At 41.2% G+C, this 17,039-nt stretch overlaps 1 protein-coding gene across 7 annotated transcripts in view; it reads right to left on the bottom strand.

Moving 5' to 3' along the window:
* Positions 1–17,039, bottom strand: part of LOC119979493 (gamma-adducin-like) — a 240,799-nt gene that overhangs the window by 76,363 nt on the left and 147,397 nt on the right. For all 7 annotated transcript variants that reach the window (XM_038821788.1, XM_038821792.1, XM_038821789.1 and 4 more), the window contains one exon: positions 9,336–9,557. In XM_038821788.1, coding sequence (XP_038677716.1) covers positions 9,336–9,530 — 195 coding nt within the window. In that variant the 5' untranslated portion in view covers positions 9,531–9,557. The remainder of the gene's footprint in view (positions 1–9,335; positions 9,558–17,039) is intronic.

Here is a 17,039-nt window from a genome sequence, read left to right as displayed (position 1 = left end):
ACCTGCTTTTGTGAGCAGCTACAGTATTTATTGCCAATATATCAATAATATTTTGAGTTTAATAACAACTCCATAGTACAAAAAAACAGTCATATGCAAAATAATCATCAATACTATAAAAACACCTCTTCCCCCCCCCCGCAAAAACCCGGTAGCCACACATCAGTGAAAAGGCACACATTGTAAAGTATCCGAGGAGTTGTGAATTTTACTGAACACTGTGCAATCATCTGCAAACATCCTCACTTATGATCTTGGAGTGAAGGTTTTTGACTAAGCAGATACAGATATTTGTGTCTCGGACACTACCGTGAGGAACTTCTATAGCAATGAGTGGGCTGAGATGATTGACCTCCAACAACCACAACCATCTTTTTATGCTAGGTTTGACTCCAACCTGTGGCGAGTTTTCCCCATGATTCCTGTTGACTTCTATTTTGATGGGCCCCTAAATATATATTTGGTTGCTGTAGGGGGAATTAAATTGCAAGATTTATTTTACCACCATGTCCCTTCCAGGGAAATATTTTTAAAAATTGATAATCTTTGAAATTAATTATTTCCTACCATGCAAATTAAAATTGACATTTGTACTTTTACTTGATACATTTCTAGAATTTCCTATTTGCGAACACACCTATTGTGAACTAATGTGTGAACTCACAAATCCCCTTAAAACAATGCTACATTGCAAAGAAAATAAATTTCCTTGGTATGATTCAGCTATCTTACGCTGACTATATGACTTCACTGATCTCAATAAATTTAAATAAAGTATTTGTATAGGAAGGATCACAGTCATTACTCAAATAATTGCATAATCAAATTCATTATTGATACTCTCTATGGCCCAGTCGGAGACCTCTTCCGACTATAATAGAATACAGATTCTACTTCTTTCCCAACTGTTGACCGTGAACTCTGCCAGCCGATCAATTATCATCATCCCTCATTGCATATCACTCCAGAATGCTTGTTTACTCGTAAGTAAGGTCTTTGCCATTGAGTTTATTGTAGATGACTACATCAATGACATGGTCTTGACAAAACCTGGCTGAGGGATGAAGAAATGAAATGAAAATGAAATGAAAATCGCTTATTGTCACAAGTCGGCTTCAAATGAAGTTACTGTGAAAAACCCCAAGTCGCCACATTCCGGCGCCTGTTCAGGGAGGCTGATACGGGAATCGAACCGTGCTGCTGGCCTGCCTTGCTCTGCTTTCAAAGCCAGCGATTTAGCCCTGTGCTAAACAGCCCCTTCCTTTTAAATTAAGTTCCCTTTCCCGACTATGCACAAAAAATAGGATTAGGAGTAGATATGACTCAATGAGTCTGCCCGACCATTCAGAAGGAGCATGACTGATCTTGGGCTTCCTGCCTGCTGCCCATATTCAATAATAGAGCATTCACAAGCTTTTGGGATTCACAATTCTTTGCGTGAAGAAATTTCATTTCAGCTCAGTCCCAAATGATTGGCCCCTTATCTTGACACTGAGCCTGCGCATTTTAGGCTCCCCAGGTGGCAGAACAATTTCTCAGTATCAACCCTATCAAGCCCCTTTGGAGTCTTGTAGCTTTTAATAAGGTTGCTTATCATTCTTCTAAACTCCAGAAAACGCAAGCCCAGTGTTCTTATCCTAATGTAAATTTAAAAAAACTCATTCCAGAGATCAAGTTAGTGAACCTTTGCTATACCACCTCCAATGACATATATTCTTTCTTTAATATGGAGACTAAAACTGCATACAGTATTCCAGATGTGGTCTCACAAAAACCATGTACAACTGCAGCAACACTTCTTTATTCTTGTACTCCAATCCTCTTGCAATGAAGGCCAACATGCCATTCACCTTCCTAATTGCTTGCTGCATCTCGGGGGAAACTTTCTGCATCCCTTGTGCAAGCACATCAAGTCTCTTTGAACATCAACACTTACAAGTTTCACACCTTTTAAAATGCATTCTGCTTATATATTCTTGCAATAAATGCTGGCCTAATCAGTCACCACATCCTGTAAATTAATTGTAAAAAATTAACTCTAGGCCTTTTGCCTTTGCAAACTACTGCACCATCTCCAATCTTCAGTTCCTTCCAAAGTCCTCAAACTTGATGTCACCTCAAATCCATACTCATCTTTTGTGGAGCTCCATGCCCTCTCAGTACTGAAAGAGCTCTCAAGGTCACAAATGACATCCTATGTGACTGCGACAACAATAAATTATCCCCCAATGCCCTTCTTCACCAGCCAACAGCCTCTGTCTGACACAGCTGACCACATCCCCTCCAACTGCTCTTCACCATTGTTCAGCTGGGTCAGACTGGTCTAAACTGGTTCCACTCTGACAACGAGTCATCCAGACTCGAAACATTAGCTCCATTCTCTCCGCATAGATGCTGTCAGATCTGCTGAGGTTGGCCAGCATCCACAGTAATTTGTTTTTATCTACAATTAATCTATCTAACTGTAGCCAGATAATCATCTGAAATGACATATCCTCCTCCCCCTGCGCTATTACCTCTGGTGTTTGTGAAGGATCTATCCTTGGGCCTTATTTCTTATCTACATGCTATCCTTTGGCAACATCATCTGGAAACAGTACCAGGTTCCACGTGTATGCTGACAACAGCCAGTTCTACCTCAGCACCACCTCTCTTGACAACTCCAATGTCTATAAATTGTCAGACATCAGTACAGAATGTAGAAGCTTCCTCTACTAAACATCAGAAATGGGGACTCGCGATTTTTGGGGTTGGGGTGGAGCCGGGAGTGCAGGAGGCGAAAGAGGCCGGTGTGCTGGCCTTTGTGTCCCTAGTAGCCCGGTGAAGGATCTTGCTACAATGGAAGGATGTGAGGCCCCCAAGCGTGGAGACCTGGATCAATGACATGGCGGGTTTCATTAAGCTAGAGAAGGTCAAATTCGCCCTGAGGGGATCGGTACAAGGGTTCTTTAGGCGGTGGCAACCTTTTCTCGACTTTCTGGCTCAACGATAGGGTACGGGACAGTAGCAGCAGCAACCCAGGGGGGAGGGGGAGGGAAAAGGTGGGGGGGGGGGGGGGGGACGATGACTATGTTTGTTTATTTAATTTAAATTTATTTTAAAGTTCTTTTGTTGTTCATTGGGGTTGGGGGAGTGGGGGATGTGATACATGCGTCGATACGGTCTGGGGGTGTTACAGTCATTATGGGTTATTTTGTTGCATTTCATTGTTTGTCGTTATGTTTTATATTTTCTGTAAAAAATTCCAATAAAAATTATATTAAAAAAAAATACTAAACATCGGAAAGACCGAAGCCTTTGCCTTTGGTCTCCACCAGAAACTCTGCTCCTTACCTCAGCCTCCCCTGGGCAATAGTGAGACTGAAGCAGACTGTTTGCAATCTTGGTGTTACACCTGAATGCGGAGATGAGCTGTCGAACATATATCTACACGATCACTCAGATTGCCTAATTCCACCTCCGACTGCCTGCCTGCCTGATCTGTTACAGAAACCCAAATCTATGTCTGTTACTTTCTAATCTTGACTATTCTAACATATTCCTGACAAGCCTTCCACTTTCTACTGTGGTCGTAATAAGGTTTGTTTTAATATACATATGCCTACTTAGCGTGAAATCATTCCTGGAGCGAGTCTTGCAAAATTAAAAATATTGACGTTTCTGTCCAATATCCTACATTTGGGGTCGGGTCTGGGATCGTAATAATACTAATAGTGGTACAACAGAATGGAATGCAAGCGATTTCTAAAATCTTTCCCACCACTAAACTTAAATTAACTGGGATGTAGTTACTGGGTTTATCCCAACACCTGTTTTTGAACAAGGGTGCAACGTAGGAGACAAGATTCACCACACTGTCACCCAACTTCCCCCCCCCCCCCCCCCCCCCTCCCCGAAAACGTTTTTTTTTAAAGAGAAAAAAACGACCTAACTTAATTTAGTTAAGCGCTACTTATTGAGTTGCAGGGGTTATATTTTGTTTTTTGGATTTGGCTCCTTTTTCCTCATTAACTGATGTAACCCCATTTTAACACACAGATGCACCAAATAATCAGGCACTCTCTCTCCCACGTACACATCTTAATGCCTTGCTCACCTTTCCAAATCCGGGCTGTTTGTTGCTCATGTTCTTGGGGCTGATTTAGCACAGTGGGCTAAACAGCTGGCTTATAAAGCAAAACAAGGCCAGCAGCGCGGGTTCAATTCCTGTACCAGCCTCCCCGAAAAGGCGCCGGAATGTGGCGACTAGGGGCTTTTCACAGTAACTTCATTTGAAGCCAACTTGTGACAATAAGCGATTTTCATTTCATTTATTTTTATTTCATAGTTAACTGCTGATGGCTCTTACTTTGGTTTGTTGGGAGGGCCTTGTAGGTTACATAAGCTGCTCCCCCCCCCCCCCCCCCAATACAAGAGAAGAGAGTACACACTCTTTGCTATTTTAAAAATACATGCGTCTGTGGGCCGGGTGCTTTCTCCCTTTTTAACCAAGAGTTCCAGGAAAATACCGATTGTAAATAAGTCAGGATTTGGGGTGTGCTGACCCTATCCTGTCAACTGCAACTCTCTTGCCAGACATGTCCTTTCTTTTCAGTTTCATTCTCTATTTTTGATGTACCTCTTTTAAAAAAAAAAAAATCACAGCTCCAACAGCTAACAGACAAACTGATCAAACATCTTTGCATGTGATGCACTTTCCCAGCAATCCTAGAAAGATGAAGAAACCCAGCACAAGAATGTTTCCTCTCTCCACTCTCGTCATCATGGGAGGAAAAATCGCATTTTGACTGGCGGCTGATGTTAACTTCATGTAACCTATAAAGCCTCAGCAACAAACTAGTAGGAAGGAGGCAGAGAGAGTGTGAGAGAGTTATCACCAGCTCACAATAAAATGCAAATAACACGAACATCAAATAGCCCAGACTTGGGAAGGGATGGATGGAGGGTGGGAGGGAAATGCATAAAGATGTGGAAACAGTGACACAGTACAGCCACGCGGTTGCAAGAATGTAAAGATTCCGAGAGAAATTCCAACATTGAATACATTTGATTGGATACAAAGCACAAGGAGCAGAAACACAGCATGTTTGCAGCAGCCACTCATCTTTCTGACATCACTTCAGTGAGTCCAGTTGCAGCCAGTATCCATGCTCGGTGTTGTAGCTGGGGTTTCTTGTCGTTGTTCAGTTTGAGCAGCCAGTGCTGAGACGCATTGGGCCCAGGGAGGTTGAATTTATCTCATTTTGGCAGGACCGTGAAGGAGAGAGCGACTTGAGTATGTATGTGGAACAGTGAGTGAGTGACTGAGTGAGTGTGTGTGGAGCAGTGAGTGATTGAATGGGGTTGCGTGTGTGGAGCAGTGAGTGAGTGACTGTGTGTGTGAGCGTACGTGTGACTGAGTAGGCAGTATGGGATTGAGTGAATGGGTGTGGGTTGAGTGCGAGTCTGCCTTACGCCCAGGCTCAGATTTCTTATTCACTGTCACATACCAACCCATACACATGCATGCATCCACATACTCCCGCCTATACACTGATCTCCCAATATTCTAGTACTTTTCATTGCTTGCTCTCTTTTCTAACTCAACAATTTATTGCTGTGACATTGCTTTACATTTGTTCAGCAATTGTTTTTTTTCCTTTAAATGTGAACTTTATTGGGAATTCAGTTTATTGTTGTGCCAAACGGATCTTTCTGAAATTTGCTCATCGGCCCCTTGAATGAGAAAAATATGTACGAGCGGAAAAAGTTGGACAAGCCTGGTTTAGTAGCACCAAATTAAAAATGGTATACTTCTTAAAATTTTCCTTTGAATTTAAATCAGCATATAAATACCAGTCTAAATTTTCATCATGCCTTAAAGTAGACACCATTCTGATGACATTTGTGTTTATGTACCAAAGGCTTGTGAATCTTGGGCCTTATCAAAATAAATGTAAGAAACTAAAAACCAAGAGTGATGCAAAGCACAGGATTGGCTTGTTTTATTACTCTTGCAAAATCTGGGAATGAAATCTCTATTTATTCCTGGGATATTGTTTAAAGAAGGTATTACAAATCTCGACTTCACCCAGGTTCACAGTCACCCCACCCTGCACCATCCTGTTTAAAATCGAACCAAAGATGTGACTAAAATTTTTCTGGGGTGGGCGGGAGTGTGAAGATTCCCGATAATCTATTGTAAATTGGCAAAAAAATCCACTGAAATGCTTGAGAAAGAGCAGAAAGGACTTTTACCATAAAGAGCCTTAAGAGGAACCCAATTCTATAACTCGTGTGCTTCTGGAACCGATTTCTCTTGGGATACTGCTGTCATACATTTTCTCCTGTTGGCATTTCCCATTTATGTTTCTACTTAATTTGCCAGTTTCTCTCACACCTCAAACAATAATAAAAAAATATATACTATTTGTACATTTTAGTACACCTGTGGATAAGCTGTAAATTCAGTGTACAAGAAAACTTGTGTGACATCTTTCAAGAGTAAAAAAATCCAGTTCTGAAGTTGAGACTGAACTGAATTTTGGGACGATGTATGATTCTTCTCTGAAAAATTCAGATCAACAATCCAACCAACATTTTTCCTGAACGGAAGGTATATGTCATTGTCTGTGGAGAGTCTGCACATTCTCCCCACATTTGCGTGGGTTTCCTCCGGGCGCTCCAGTTTTCTTCCACAAATCCCTAAAGACGTGCTTGTAAGGTGAATAAGACATTCTAAATTTTCCCTCGGTGTACCCGAACTGGCTCCGGAATGTGGCGGCTAGGGGATTTTCACAGTAACTTCATTGCAGTGTTAATGTAAGCCTACTTGTGACACCAATAAAGATTCTTATTATATCTGATTGTCAACTAATCCTGGGGATAGTGTAAATGGGACAGACAGGGCAACACGGTGGTGCAGTGGTAGCACTGCAGTCTCATGGTGCCGAGGTCCCTGGTTCGATCCCGGCTCTGGGTCACTGTCCGTGTGGAGTTTGCACAGTCTCCCATGTTTGCGTGGGTTTCGCCCCCACAACCCAAAGATGTGCAAGGTAGGTGGATTGAACACGCTAAATTGCCCCTGAAATGTAAAAAATGAATTGGGTACTCTAAATTAAATTTTAAAAAAATAAATGGGACAGATGTTATTTATGCTACATTGTAAAATATTACCAGAATAAGATTGTATTAGTTACAAAGTTGAGTTGTTTTGTAAATGTAATGACTTCTTTGTAGCCACTTTCCTAACATAAATTGATTAATCTGCCTTAGAAAATCAGCATTGGGCCCCTAATTTCACCATTACAACAGCCACTCTGCCTACTCCTTACAGCTGTAAAGAAAGAAAGACAAAAAGTTTAAGGGTCCTTCCTGTTCCTTCATGCTTATTCCTTGTTTTCCCCTTTCTTCTATTCTCAGACACAGGGAGTCTTCACTTAAAATAATCCTGTTCTAAATTGGTGGATTTTTGGCGGTTGTTATTCAACACCATGTTGACGATCTTAAGTATTGAGCTGGAGCCCTGTCCTTTGGTGGCTATTTTTGTAGTTTCAGATGTGCCAGAGTTGCGGGGGCAGATATCCTTGCCTTTGCCTCATTGGTGGCACGGAGGTGGATCCTGCTGGGCTGGAGGCTAGCAACGCCGCCAAGTGCTTCGGCATGGTTCGGGGACTTGATGCAATTTATGCACCTCGCGATGGTGAGCGGGTCCTTGTTCCTTGGGTTGAAGGGTCCTTTTAGGGGTTCTGGTTATTTGTGTCTAGTCAAGGATTATTGTTTGAATTTTCTGTAATTTTGGATAAAATGTTAAAACTTTAATAAAAACATTTTTTAAAAAAGCTGTTCATAATGGTAGGAGTTGGGAAGTGATATTCTACAGGGGTCAATATTGGAAACATTGTTCAGCATTTTCCTAATTATTTGGACTGAGGGATTGGATGTACCATATCAATGTTTTCAGACGACACAAAATAAGTGGGTATACTTACTGTTGAGGAAGGCAATGAGAGATCAATGTTAACAAACTTTCAGAGTGGGTGAGGAAAAGGAAATGGCTTTCAATGTAGCCAACTGTGAGGTGGGGCATTTTGGCAGGAGAAATAAAGGGACTATCTACTCTTGGAAAATAAGTGTGTGAATAGGGTGGGGAAACAAAAAATACATAAACAAATTGGAAGAAAATACCAGAAGCAATATTTAATCCAGGCAACGAGTTTCAGCCACCAACTAGAGCCGGAGAGAGCCTCTTTTAGGCACATGGGCAGCGATGGACCTTGTCTGGATCAAGGGCCCGGTGGGCAGAAACCCTCTAGTCGATGCTGTCCAGTGAGAGAGATGGGGCCATCAGCAAGGGCAGCGATGTGATTGATACTAGCCCCCCCCTTTCCTAAAGTCAGGTTCCTCAATCACGCACAATGTCTTTGAACAAGGGACACTCCTGCTACCTGGGAGCCCACAAGCAGCCCCGATAAGGTTCGCTTTTTGCACTTCCCGCCCAACAGTAGTTGAATACCAGACAGGAGGGTGGAGGTTGAAGCCACAAGTGGGCATTCATTGCCCATTCAAGGGCCTCAACTGTTGGTGCAGTGAGAAGGCCACTTTCTGCAGAATTAATTGGGACATAAGTAGGAATGCCCACCTGCCTCCATACTCGGGAAAGGTATTAACTTTCTCCCAAGGTTTTATTTTTGGAGGAATAAAATTCAAAAGAAAAGGAAATTGTTACATTTCTATAAAGTTGGTTGGACCACACCAGAGTACTGTGCTCGCTTCTGGTCTCCATATTACAGAACAATGTAGAGGTATTGGAGAAGGTGCAGGAACGACGTACAAAAATGATTCCAGAACTGGGAGGTTATAACCTTCAAGAAAGATTGAACTGGCTGGGGCTCTCTTCGAGAAAAAAGAATATTGAAAGATCAGCTGATCAAAGATAACAAAGGGGCTCGTTAAGCTAAATGAAAATCATTTCACTTGTGGGGAATTCTGAAACTCGGTGGCATAAATATATAGTCATCAATCTGGAGAAAAAGCCCCACTCAAATGGGTAGAAAATGGAATCTGCTCTTACACTGAAGTAGTTGGGGTAAATAGCTACCCCTTGAATGATAATATCAATATTAAGTAAGTATATGAGGGAGAAAGGAATGGAAGAATACACCAATAGGGCAAGAAGGAATAAGGAGGCCTGTTTTTTGTGCTGTAAATTCAAAGCTAAAGGACTACAATCTTAACCTTTTCCAAAAACATACTACAGCATTATAAATCAATTTTCCTTTGGGAAATTACTTTTACAAGGAAACTCCAAAATTAATTTCCAGAGAGGCAGTACCAGTTATTTGAATAGTACTCACAGGACTTTGTAGTATTTGAGAAACGCGCTTTCTCTGTTCCATCAGGTTGAAATCCTGTCGCAAATCTGGTGACATGTTCCGTTCACGAATATATTCAGGGTCATTTTCATTGATGCGGTCAAAATAGCCTCCTTTATGAATCCCACTGGGTGGAGGAGGGGAGGTTATCACCCCTTGGTTGGCATCACCACTCATGCTGACTGTTGTCTTTTATCTGTTAACCTACAAAGAAACAAGTAGGTTAACACTTTTGCACAGCAATCACAAATGGAATCAAGATATGACACTTGAAAATAAACTCTCCAGTTTAAGTTTCCAAAAAGAATGTCATGCAGATACATCTTCCTTAAGTTGTATTAAAGACCATCAGAAGAAAAAAAAACATTGCCAGAAAGTAATATAATTCAATCAAAAAAGTACAACTGCTGATGACATTTTGAAGACCATTGCATGACAACATCTTAAAAAACTTTAACCCGCATTTTTGTTGCATGAAAAATCTACAGAATACTTATTTACTGACAGCAAAATAAGGAAAACACTTTTTTAAAAACAGAATAGTTACAGAATAGCTACAGTAGTTGCATTCATATAATCTCTGTATAAATTGCAGCACTGTGGAGAGAACGAAATAGTCCACTTTATTGTACAACACAATAGAGTAAAGGAATGATTGCTTAATCCCCTCCACTCAGTTCCTTGATTTAAACCATTCCAGGTGAAAGTTGTAGGCTGTAGCATCTCACTGTACATGAACAGAGGAGATTAGATGGTATCATCTGCATAATAGAATAGAATCCCATGTCTCCCCAAACTAGTGACAAGAATATTGGCATAGGCTTGGAAATAGGTGCCTCCCTTTTTTTGCATGCATGTGTAGAAGCTAGACAGCACCTAGAAGTAAATGGGCGCAACATGCTAGCTCCATGTCCTCCAGAGGACAGATATTTGAAAGTAAGATTTTAATTTTTGATCAGGTCAATTTTAACTGGCGCATCCACATTCTAACCTATTTAAACTGGTTGGTACATAACGTCCAGTCTTCTGATCAAAATGGTACTTTCCCCTGGGCTCAATTTTCTTCCGTTCTGCCCATGTTCTATTCACAGCTTCTTCCCTCTTTATCTTTCCAAAGTGCTGTTCACTGCTTCCTTCCTTTTCCAATGTATTACTCCTGTTTCTATTCTTTTACTATTTAGTACTTCCCTGCCTTTCAATTACCAAGCATTTAACTCACTCTACATTCCCATCAATTACTTCCATTGCTCCTAGCTTTTCATCTTTCCCCTTCACGGACATCTAACCTCCTATCTGACAGTCACTCCCTTCTCCCATTACCCTCACCTATTTTTGTCCGTGCCATGTTTTCTCCCCTAATTCATTCTCCTCATTCATGGGTACGAGAATCCATAAGAACATAACAAAATAAGAGGAGTGAATCTTGGGACTCATCAAGCTTTCTATGCCAATAAGATCACATCTGCTACATCAAATCCACTGACCTGCCTTGCCCACATATACCTTGATTCCTTCAGTACTCAAACATTTATTATTCACAGTCTTGAACTGTGCATCCACTGTCTCTCAAGTAGAATGCTCATAAACCATGAAGGAATTTCTCATCTCTGCCCTTGGCTGACACACAATCCTGAGACCAAGAGCCTTAGGTCTAAACTTTCAAGCCTGGAGAAACAGCCTCTCAGCCTCCAGTCTGGAAAGCTTTCTCAAAATCTTATACATTCAATGATATCACCTCTCAATCTTCCAAACTCCAGTGAGTTTAGGACCATTCTACTCAAAACAAATCCTCATACAACAGTGCTTGTATCTGGGGATCAAAATACCACCCCCTCCCTCTTCAGGGACTCCATTTTCATTCTCCTGCATTCCTTAATAGGTAATACCAGGGGTGGGCAAACTTTTCCGTGCAAGGGCCACATTCAGAAATTCACAATTTTAAAGGGCCGCATAGTATATTAATTAATAGTCCCGGTTGTAACCAATTAGCGTGCGGCATATACCTCAGCACTTCCCCCGGCGGCATTCTGCCTTTAGCCCTCTTTTTCTCTACTTTTCAAAAATGGCGCTTCACCCGGTTATGATTCTGGGCGCCTCATATAGAACATAGAACAGTACAGCACAGAACAGGCCCTTCGGCCCTCGATGTTGTGCCAAGCAATGATCACCCTACTCAAGTCAATGTATCCACCCTATACCAGTAGCCCAACAGCCCCCCCCCATTAACCTTATAAATAAAAATAAAAATAATTTAAAAAAATTTTAAAAAAAATTTTATTTTTTATTTTTTTTATGACTTGATCTTGGTGGGCCGCATAAAGACCTTTGGCGGGCCGCATGCGGCCCGCGGGCCGTAGTTTGCCCACCCCTGGGTAATACAGTCACATAGTATCATTAACTTCTGGATGTATTTTGATTTTTTTTAAAGATAAGATATACCATAGACTAAATATATGTACGTTTATAAAATCTTCTAACTTTGAATCTGTTAAAATTCTCATTTATGCCTTCATTACCTCTAGAACTGACTTCTGTTGGTGTAGAGGCACTCTAGGTACACTCCTGCGGTCAGCTCTGCCACACATTCCCCTATCATCTGGTTCTCGCTGGCCTATCAAGCAATGTCTTCGAAAAAAAAGTCTTTCAGTTAAGGGGCAATTTAGCATGGCCAATCCATCAACCCTGCACATCTTTGGATTTTGGGGTGAGACCCACGCAGACACGAGGAGAATGTACACGGACAGTGACCTGGGGCTCGGATCGAATCCGGTCCTTGACGCCATGAGGCAGCAGTGCTAGCCACAGCGCCACCATACCACTCAATCAAGCATCGTCTTGATATTAAAATGCTCACTCCTGTTTTTTAAATCCCTCTATGGCCTCAATCTTCCAAGTATCCGTAATCTCCTCCAGCTTTCCAACCCTTTAAGATATTAATTCTGGCCTCCTGTGCATCCCCAGTTTTAATCGACACATCTTCAGTTATCGAGACCCTAGGTTCTAGAATACCATCCCTTCACCACTCTGCTTCTCTACCCCACTTTCCTCCTTTAAGACACTCATTAAAATCTCTCTTTCACCATGCTTTTGGTCTTTTGACCGACTATCTCCTTGCGTGTCTGTGTCATAATCTGTTTTATAATACTCCTATGAATTGTCTTAAAACATTTCATTTTTAGAGGCACTATATACATTTAAGTTTCTGAAAATATACCAATCCGTTGGTTCACCCCTTTCTACCCTGCTTGTTGCATTCTTTCAGAAAGCCATGCTGACTCTGCCATATCAGGTTGTGATTTTCGGAATGCTCTGATATCACATCCTTTTATTCCAGCATTTTTTTCCACCACCAGCTGCACGGTAGCACAGTGGTTAGCACTTCACAGCGCAAGGGACCCGGATTCGATACCTGGCTTGGGTCACTGTCTGCGTGGAGTCTGCACGTTCTCCCCGTGTCTGCATGGGGTTCCTCTGGGTGCTCCGGTTTCCTTCCACAAGGCCCGAAAGACGTACTTGTTAGGTAAATTGGACATTCTGAATTCTCCCTCAACGCACCCAAACGGGCGGCGTAGCGTGGCGACTAGTGGCTTTCACAGTGACTTCAGTGCAGTATTAATGTAAGCCTACTTGTGACACTAATAAAGATTATAATATACTAGTAACAGGCATGCAATTCCCCACTCTCCGTCACACTCTTTTCTTGAATATTACCGTTATTGTCTTCCAATCCATGGGGACTATTCCAGAATAAAGGAATTCTGGAAGATCAAAACCAATACATTTATTCTCTCTGCAGCCACCTCTGAAAACCAAGGGTGTAGGCATTCAGATTCAGGGATCTATCAGCATTTAGTTCCATTAATTTCTCCAAAACATTTTCATTACTAATATTCATTATGTTTGTCACTTTCATTGGAGTCTTGGGTTCTTCAAAATTTCTGGTCTGCTTTGTGTGTCTTCCATTGTGAAGGCAAACACAAGATACCTGTTTAACTACTTTGCAATTTCTGCTCTTGTTTGCACTGCTCTCAACAGTAATAGCTAGAATCGCAATCTATGTTTTGAAGCTGCAAAGTGCCACTCATAAAAGTTCCTGTCTATAGTAAGCAAAAAAGTAACAATCTGAAACATTAGTGCTGCAAGGGAGCATTCACCCTTAGGCTCCAGCTGCAGGGGTGTCAAAGATGTGGTGAAAGAGACTTGATTGCAATATGAATACTCAGATCAGGTTTACAAATTGCTGACCATCAGTGTTAAAAGCTGATGCTTCGTGTACACATGACCCAAGTGAATATTTCTATTTTGTTGGTTTCCCACACCAGCCATTTCTTATAATTTACGCAGGATTGGCTTTTGACAGCAAATAATGTATAGCCCAGTGTAGGGGCATCTGTTCACAAGCATCACCCAAAATGATTCCATGTTGAACTCTTACAGCCACTACGGAAAGTTAATTTGCATTAGCCAAAAATACAAATTTAATAGAAACATATTGGACGATGCTTGTAAACATTTTTCGAGTCATAAATTTTTAACTGTGCAAAATTAAAAACTGGTACTTTTAAGGTTAAAATGTAATGAACAGCTTATCATTTAAGTGTGCAATTTTATTCAGGGTGAAGAGAAAGTGAGATAAAAGAAGAACCATGGTTATAAACGCTAACCTCCTTGAAAAATTCAATCAAAGTAGGTTACAAAAATTAAACATGTAAGATACAAAGACCATTTAAAGCTATACCTTAAGACTATTAACCTGAAAGACAAAGTAATGGCAATATTGAATTGTGTATTAATTGACATATAATGATTATATTGTGAACATTTTGATTTAAATAAACTTATTTTTACATAACATAGAACATACAGTGCAGAAGGAGGCCATTCGGCCCATCGAGTCTGCACCGACCCACTTAAGCTCTCATTTCCACCCTATCCCCGTAACCCAATAACCCCTCCTAACCTTTTTGTTCACGAAGGGCAATTTATCATGGCCAATCCATCTATCCTGCACGTCTTTGTACTGTGGGAGGAAACCGGAGCACCCGGAGGAAACCCACGCAGACACGGGGAGAACGTGCAGACTCCGCACAGACAATGACCCAGCGGGGAATCGACCCTGGGATTGTGAAGCCACAGTGCTATCCACTTGTGCTACCATGCTGCCCAATCCACTTGTGCTACCATGCTGCCGCAAAAATAGGATTTAATAATAATAATAATACTAATAATTGCTTATTGTCACAAGTAGGCTTCAATTAAGTTACTGTGAAAAGCTCCTAGTCGCCACATTCCGGCGCCTGTTTGGGGAGGCTGGTATGAAGTGCAACAAACATCTGTTCAAAATTATCTTGTGCTTTAAAATGCCATATATTTGCAGAAAATTTTCACATAACAGTAATTTAAATCATTGAAATATTCCAGGGTTGAGGAATGATAAAGACAATTTAAAATGAATCCTATTACAGGAAATGTTTGCGCAAGGAACAGTACCATATTTGCATTATTTCCCATTCATTTCAGTTGCACACTCAAATAAACCTTGCTGCAATCTTGCCATGGTAATTCTCCCTGACAGGAAAAACCTACTCAAATGACTGGCGGTGACTTCCTTCAGGCAAACCATTCAGGACAACAGCATTTGGCATCCATTTCACCCCTGGATGCCAATCCTGACACAAGAATACAAATGAAAAGCTCATTATTGACATGGTTAGTTTCCAAGAACGTATTTTTTAATTGTTGAAATCAGTCTCTCTTGTCACAGGCAGGAAGATAAAGTTTTTCACGGAAAGACAACAGTGACAGTGAAATTCTTCCCTCTTCCTAGTTCGTTATGACCCATTAATCCGTCCTACTTGTCTGTGCTTTTGCTTGTTCATGCAGATAGGCTCATTGGAAATGAAGCATGACATCATTTATGAGCTATGCCAATCAAGTAAAAAAAAATACAATTTCTCACTTACACGAGACGTTTTAAGAAACAGATTTTTTTCCAATTAGCTCAGATTTAAATCCCAGAAAGCTGCATCAAAGCGAAAGCTGAAGTTCTAGAGTCAGGAAAATTTTGCATTAGCAACGCCCACATCCCATTCATGAATTTTAAAAAAATTAGACTTATTCCTCCATTCCACAGGTCTGTTGTCAATAGCTTAATACAATAATAAAACATTACAATGCATTAGTACGGCAAACGATATGCTTCAATTAGTTTCCTGTACGCTGTAACAAGGCTTTGTAAATGTCAGCATAGTACACAGCTCACTTATCACTTGAGCCTCAAGTGATCGAATGTTAATCATGTTTGTTTGCTCATTTTTAAAGGATTTCTGCAGCATTACCAGGACTCTGAACAATTTGGGGCATCAACCACAACAGAATGCTGCTATCCCATTCATGCATTAAATTGCTTACTGGAGCAACAGGTCTGCTTGGTGTTGGTGCTACTCCACACCCTTACTTTGAACTTTAGTAACTGGAAGAAGCCAGCAGTAGTGGAACAAGGATTAATACTCTGCCCACGTCAGTAACTCTCTCCCAATCCAATCCTTGTTGGGACAAATAACTACTGCGGGTCCTGTTTGGGCCGGCTTTTCATAGAATCATAGAATTTACAGTGCAGAAGGAGGCCATTCAGCCCATCCAGTCTGGACCGGCTCTTGGATAGAGCATCATACCCAAGCCCACACCTCCACCCTATCCCCATAACCCAGTAACCCCACTCAACACTAAGTGCAATTATGGACACTAAGGACAATTTAGCATGGCCAATCCACCTAACCTGCACATCTTTGGACTGTGGGAGGAAACCGGAGCACCCGGAGGAAACCCACGCACACACGGGGAGAACGTGCAGACTTCGCACAGACAGTGACCCAAGCCGGGAATCGAAACTGGGACCCTGGAGCTGTGAAGCAATTGTGCTAACCACTATGCTACCTTTTGTGTAGTCTTTAATGAGCTCCTCCTACATGGGAAGCTTATACTCCATGAGCCCCACGGGATGGTCGACAATAGTTTCTCCGTGGTCCTCCTTGGGGGTTACGACATGAACAAAACAAAGCTTACAGAAAGAAACGTCAGGCAATCTGTACATTGAAAAGTGCAGCTTCAGGTGTGTAAACCTTTCCAGAGAATGTATCCCATAATTTTCAATTACTTTGTCAACAATTTGGAATAAAATGTGCACCTCACAATTCAAACAAATGGCTATTGCAGATCCAAATTGGAAATCCTAACTCCATAATCATATCAAATTCAACGAATCTTTACTCTGCCCCACTATTTTGTATATGAAAATGTCTCAATCAAGCTTGCTTGGTGAAACCGAGTAAAATAAACGTTGTGTTATCCAGCACACTATCAACCAGAATTCTCTACTAACCGGAATGTTCCCCCAATACAAATCATCAGAAACAATTACAAAGTTATCCGGATCTCGTACATGTAAAATGCATCATTTTATATTTTGATTTATGTTTTATGTACTGAAGATTAAAAATGAAAAGAATACTGTTCTTTTCTTCCTGAACACTTGCATATTCGTTCATGCTACAAGAATTGCACTGTATTCCATTGGTAAATGGAACTCTTAGTTAACCAATATATTTTTTATTAACCAGCACTACCCAATCTTCACGCATGCTACATGCTAAAGATTGCATTGTAATAATTATTTCAGGTTCTCAA

The sequence above is a fragment of the Scyliorhinus canicula genome, chromosome 16, assembly GCF_902713615.1.
Source record: "Scyliorhinus canicula chromosome 16, sScyCan1.1, whole genome shotgun sequence".
NCBI lineage: Eukaryota > Metazoa > Chordata > Chondrichthyes > Carcharhiniformes > Scyliorhinidae > Scyliorhinus > Scyliorhinus canicula.
The sequence above is the reverse complement of the archived record's forward strand: the minus strand, read 5'-3'. Positions and strand labels throughout refer to the sequence as shown.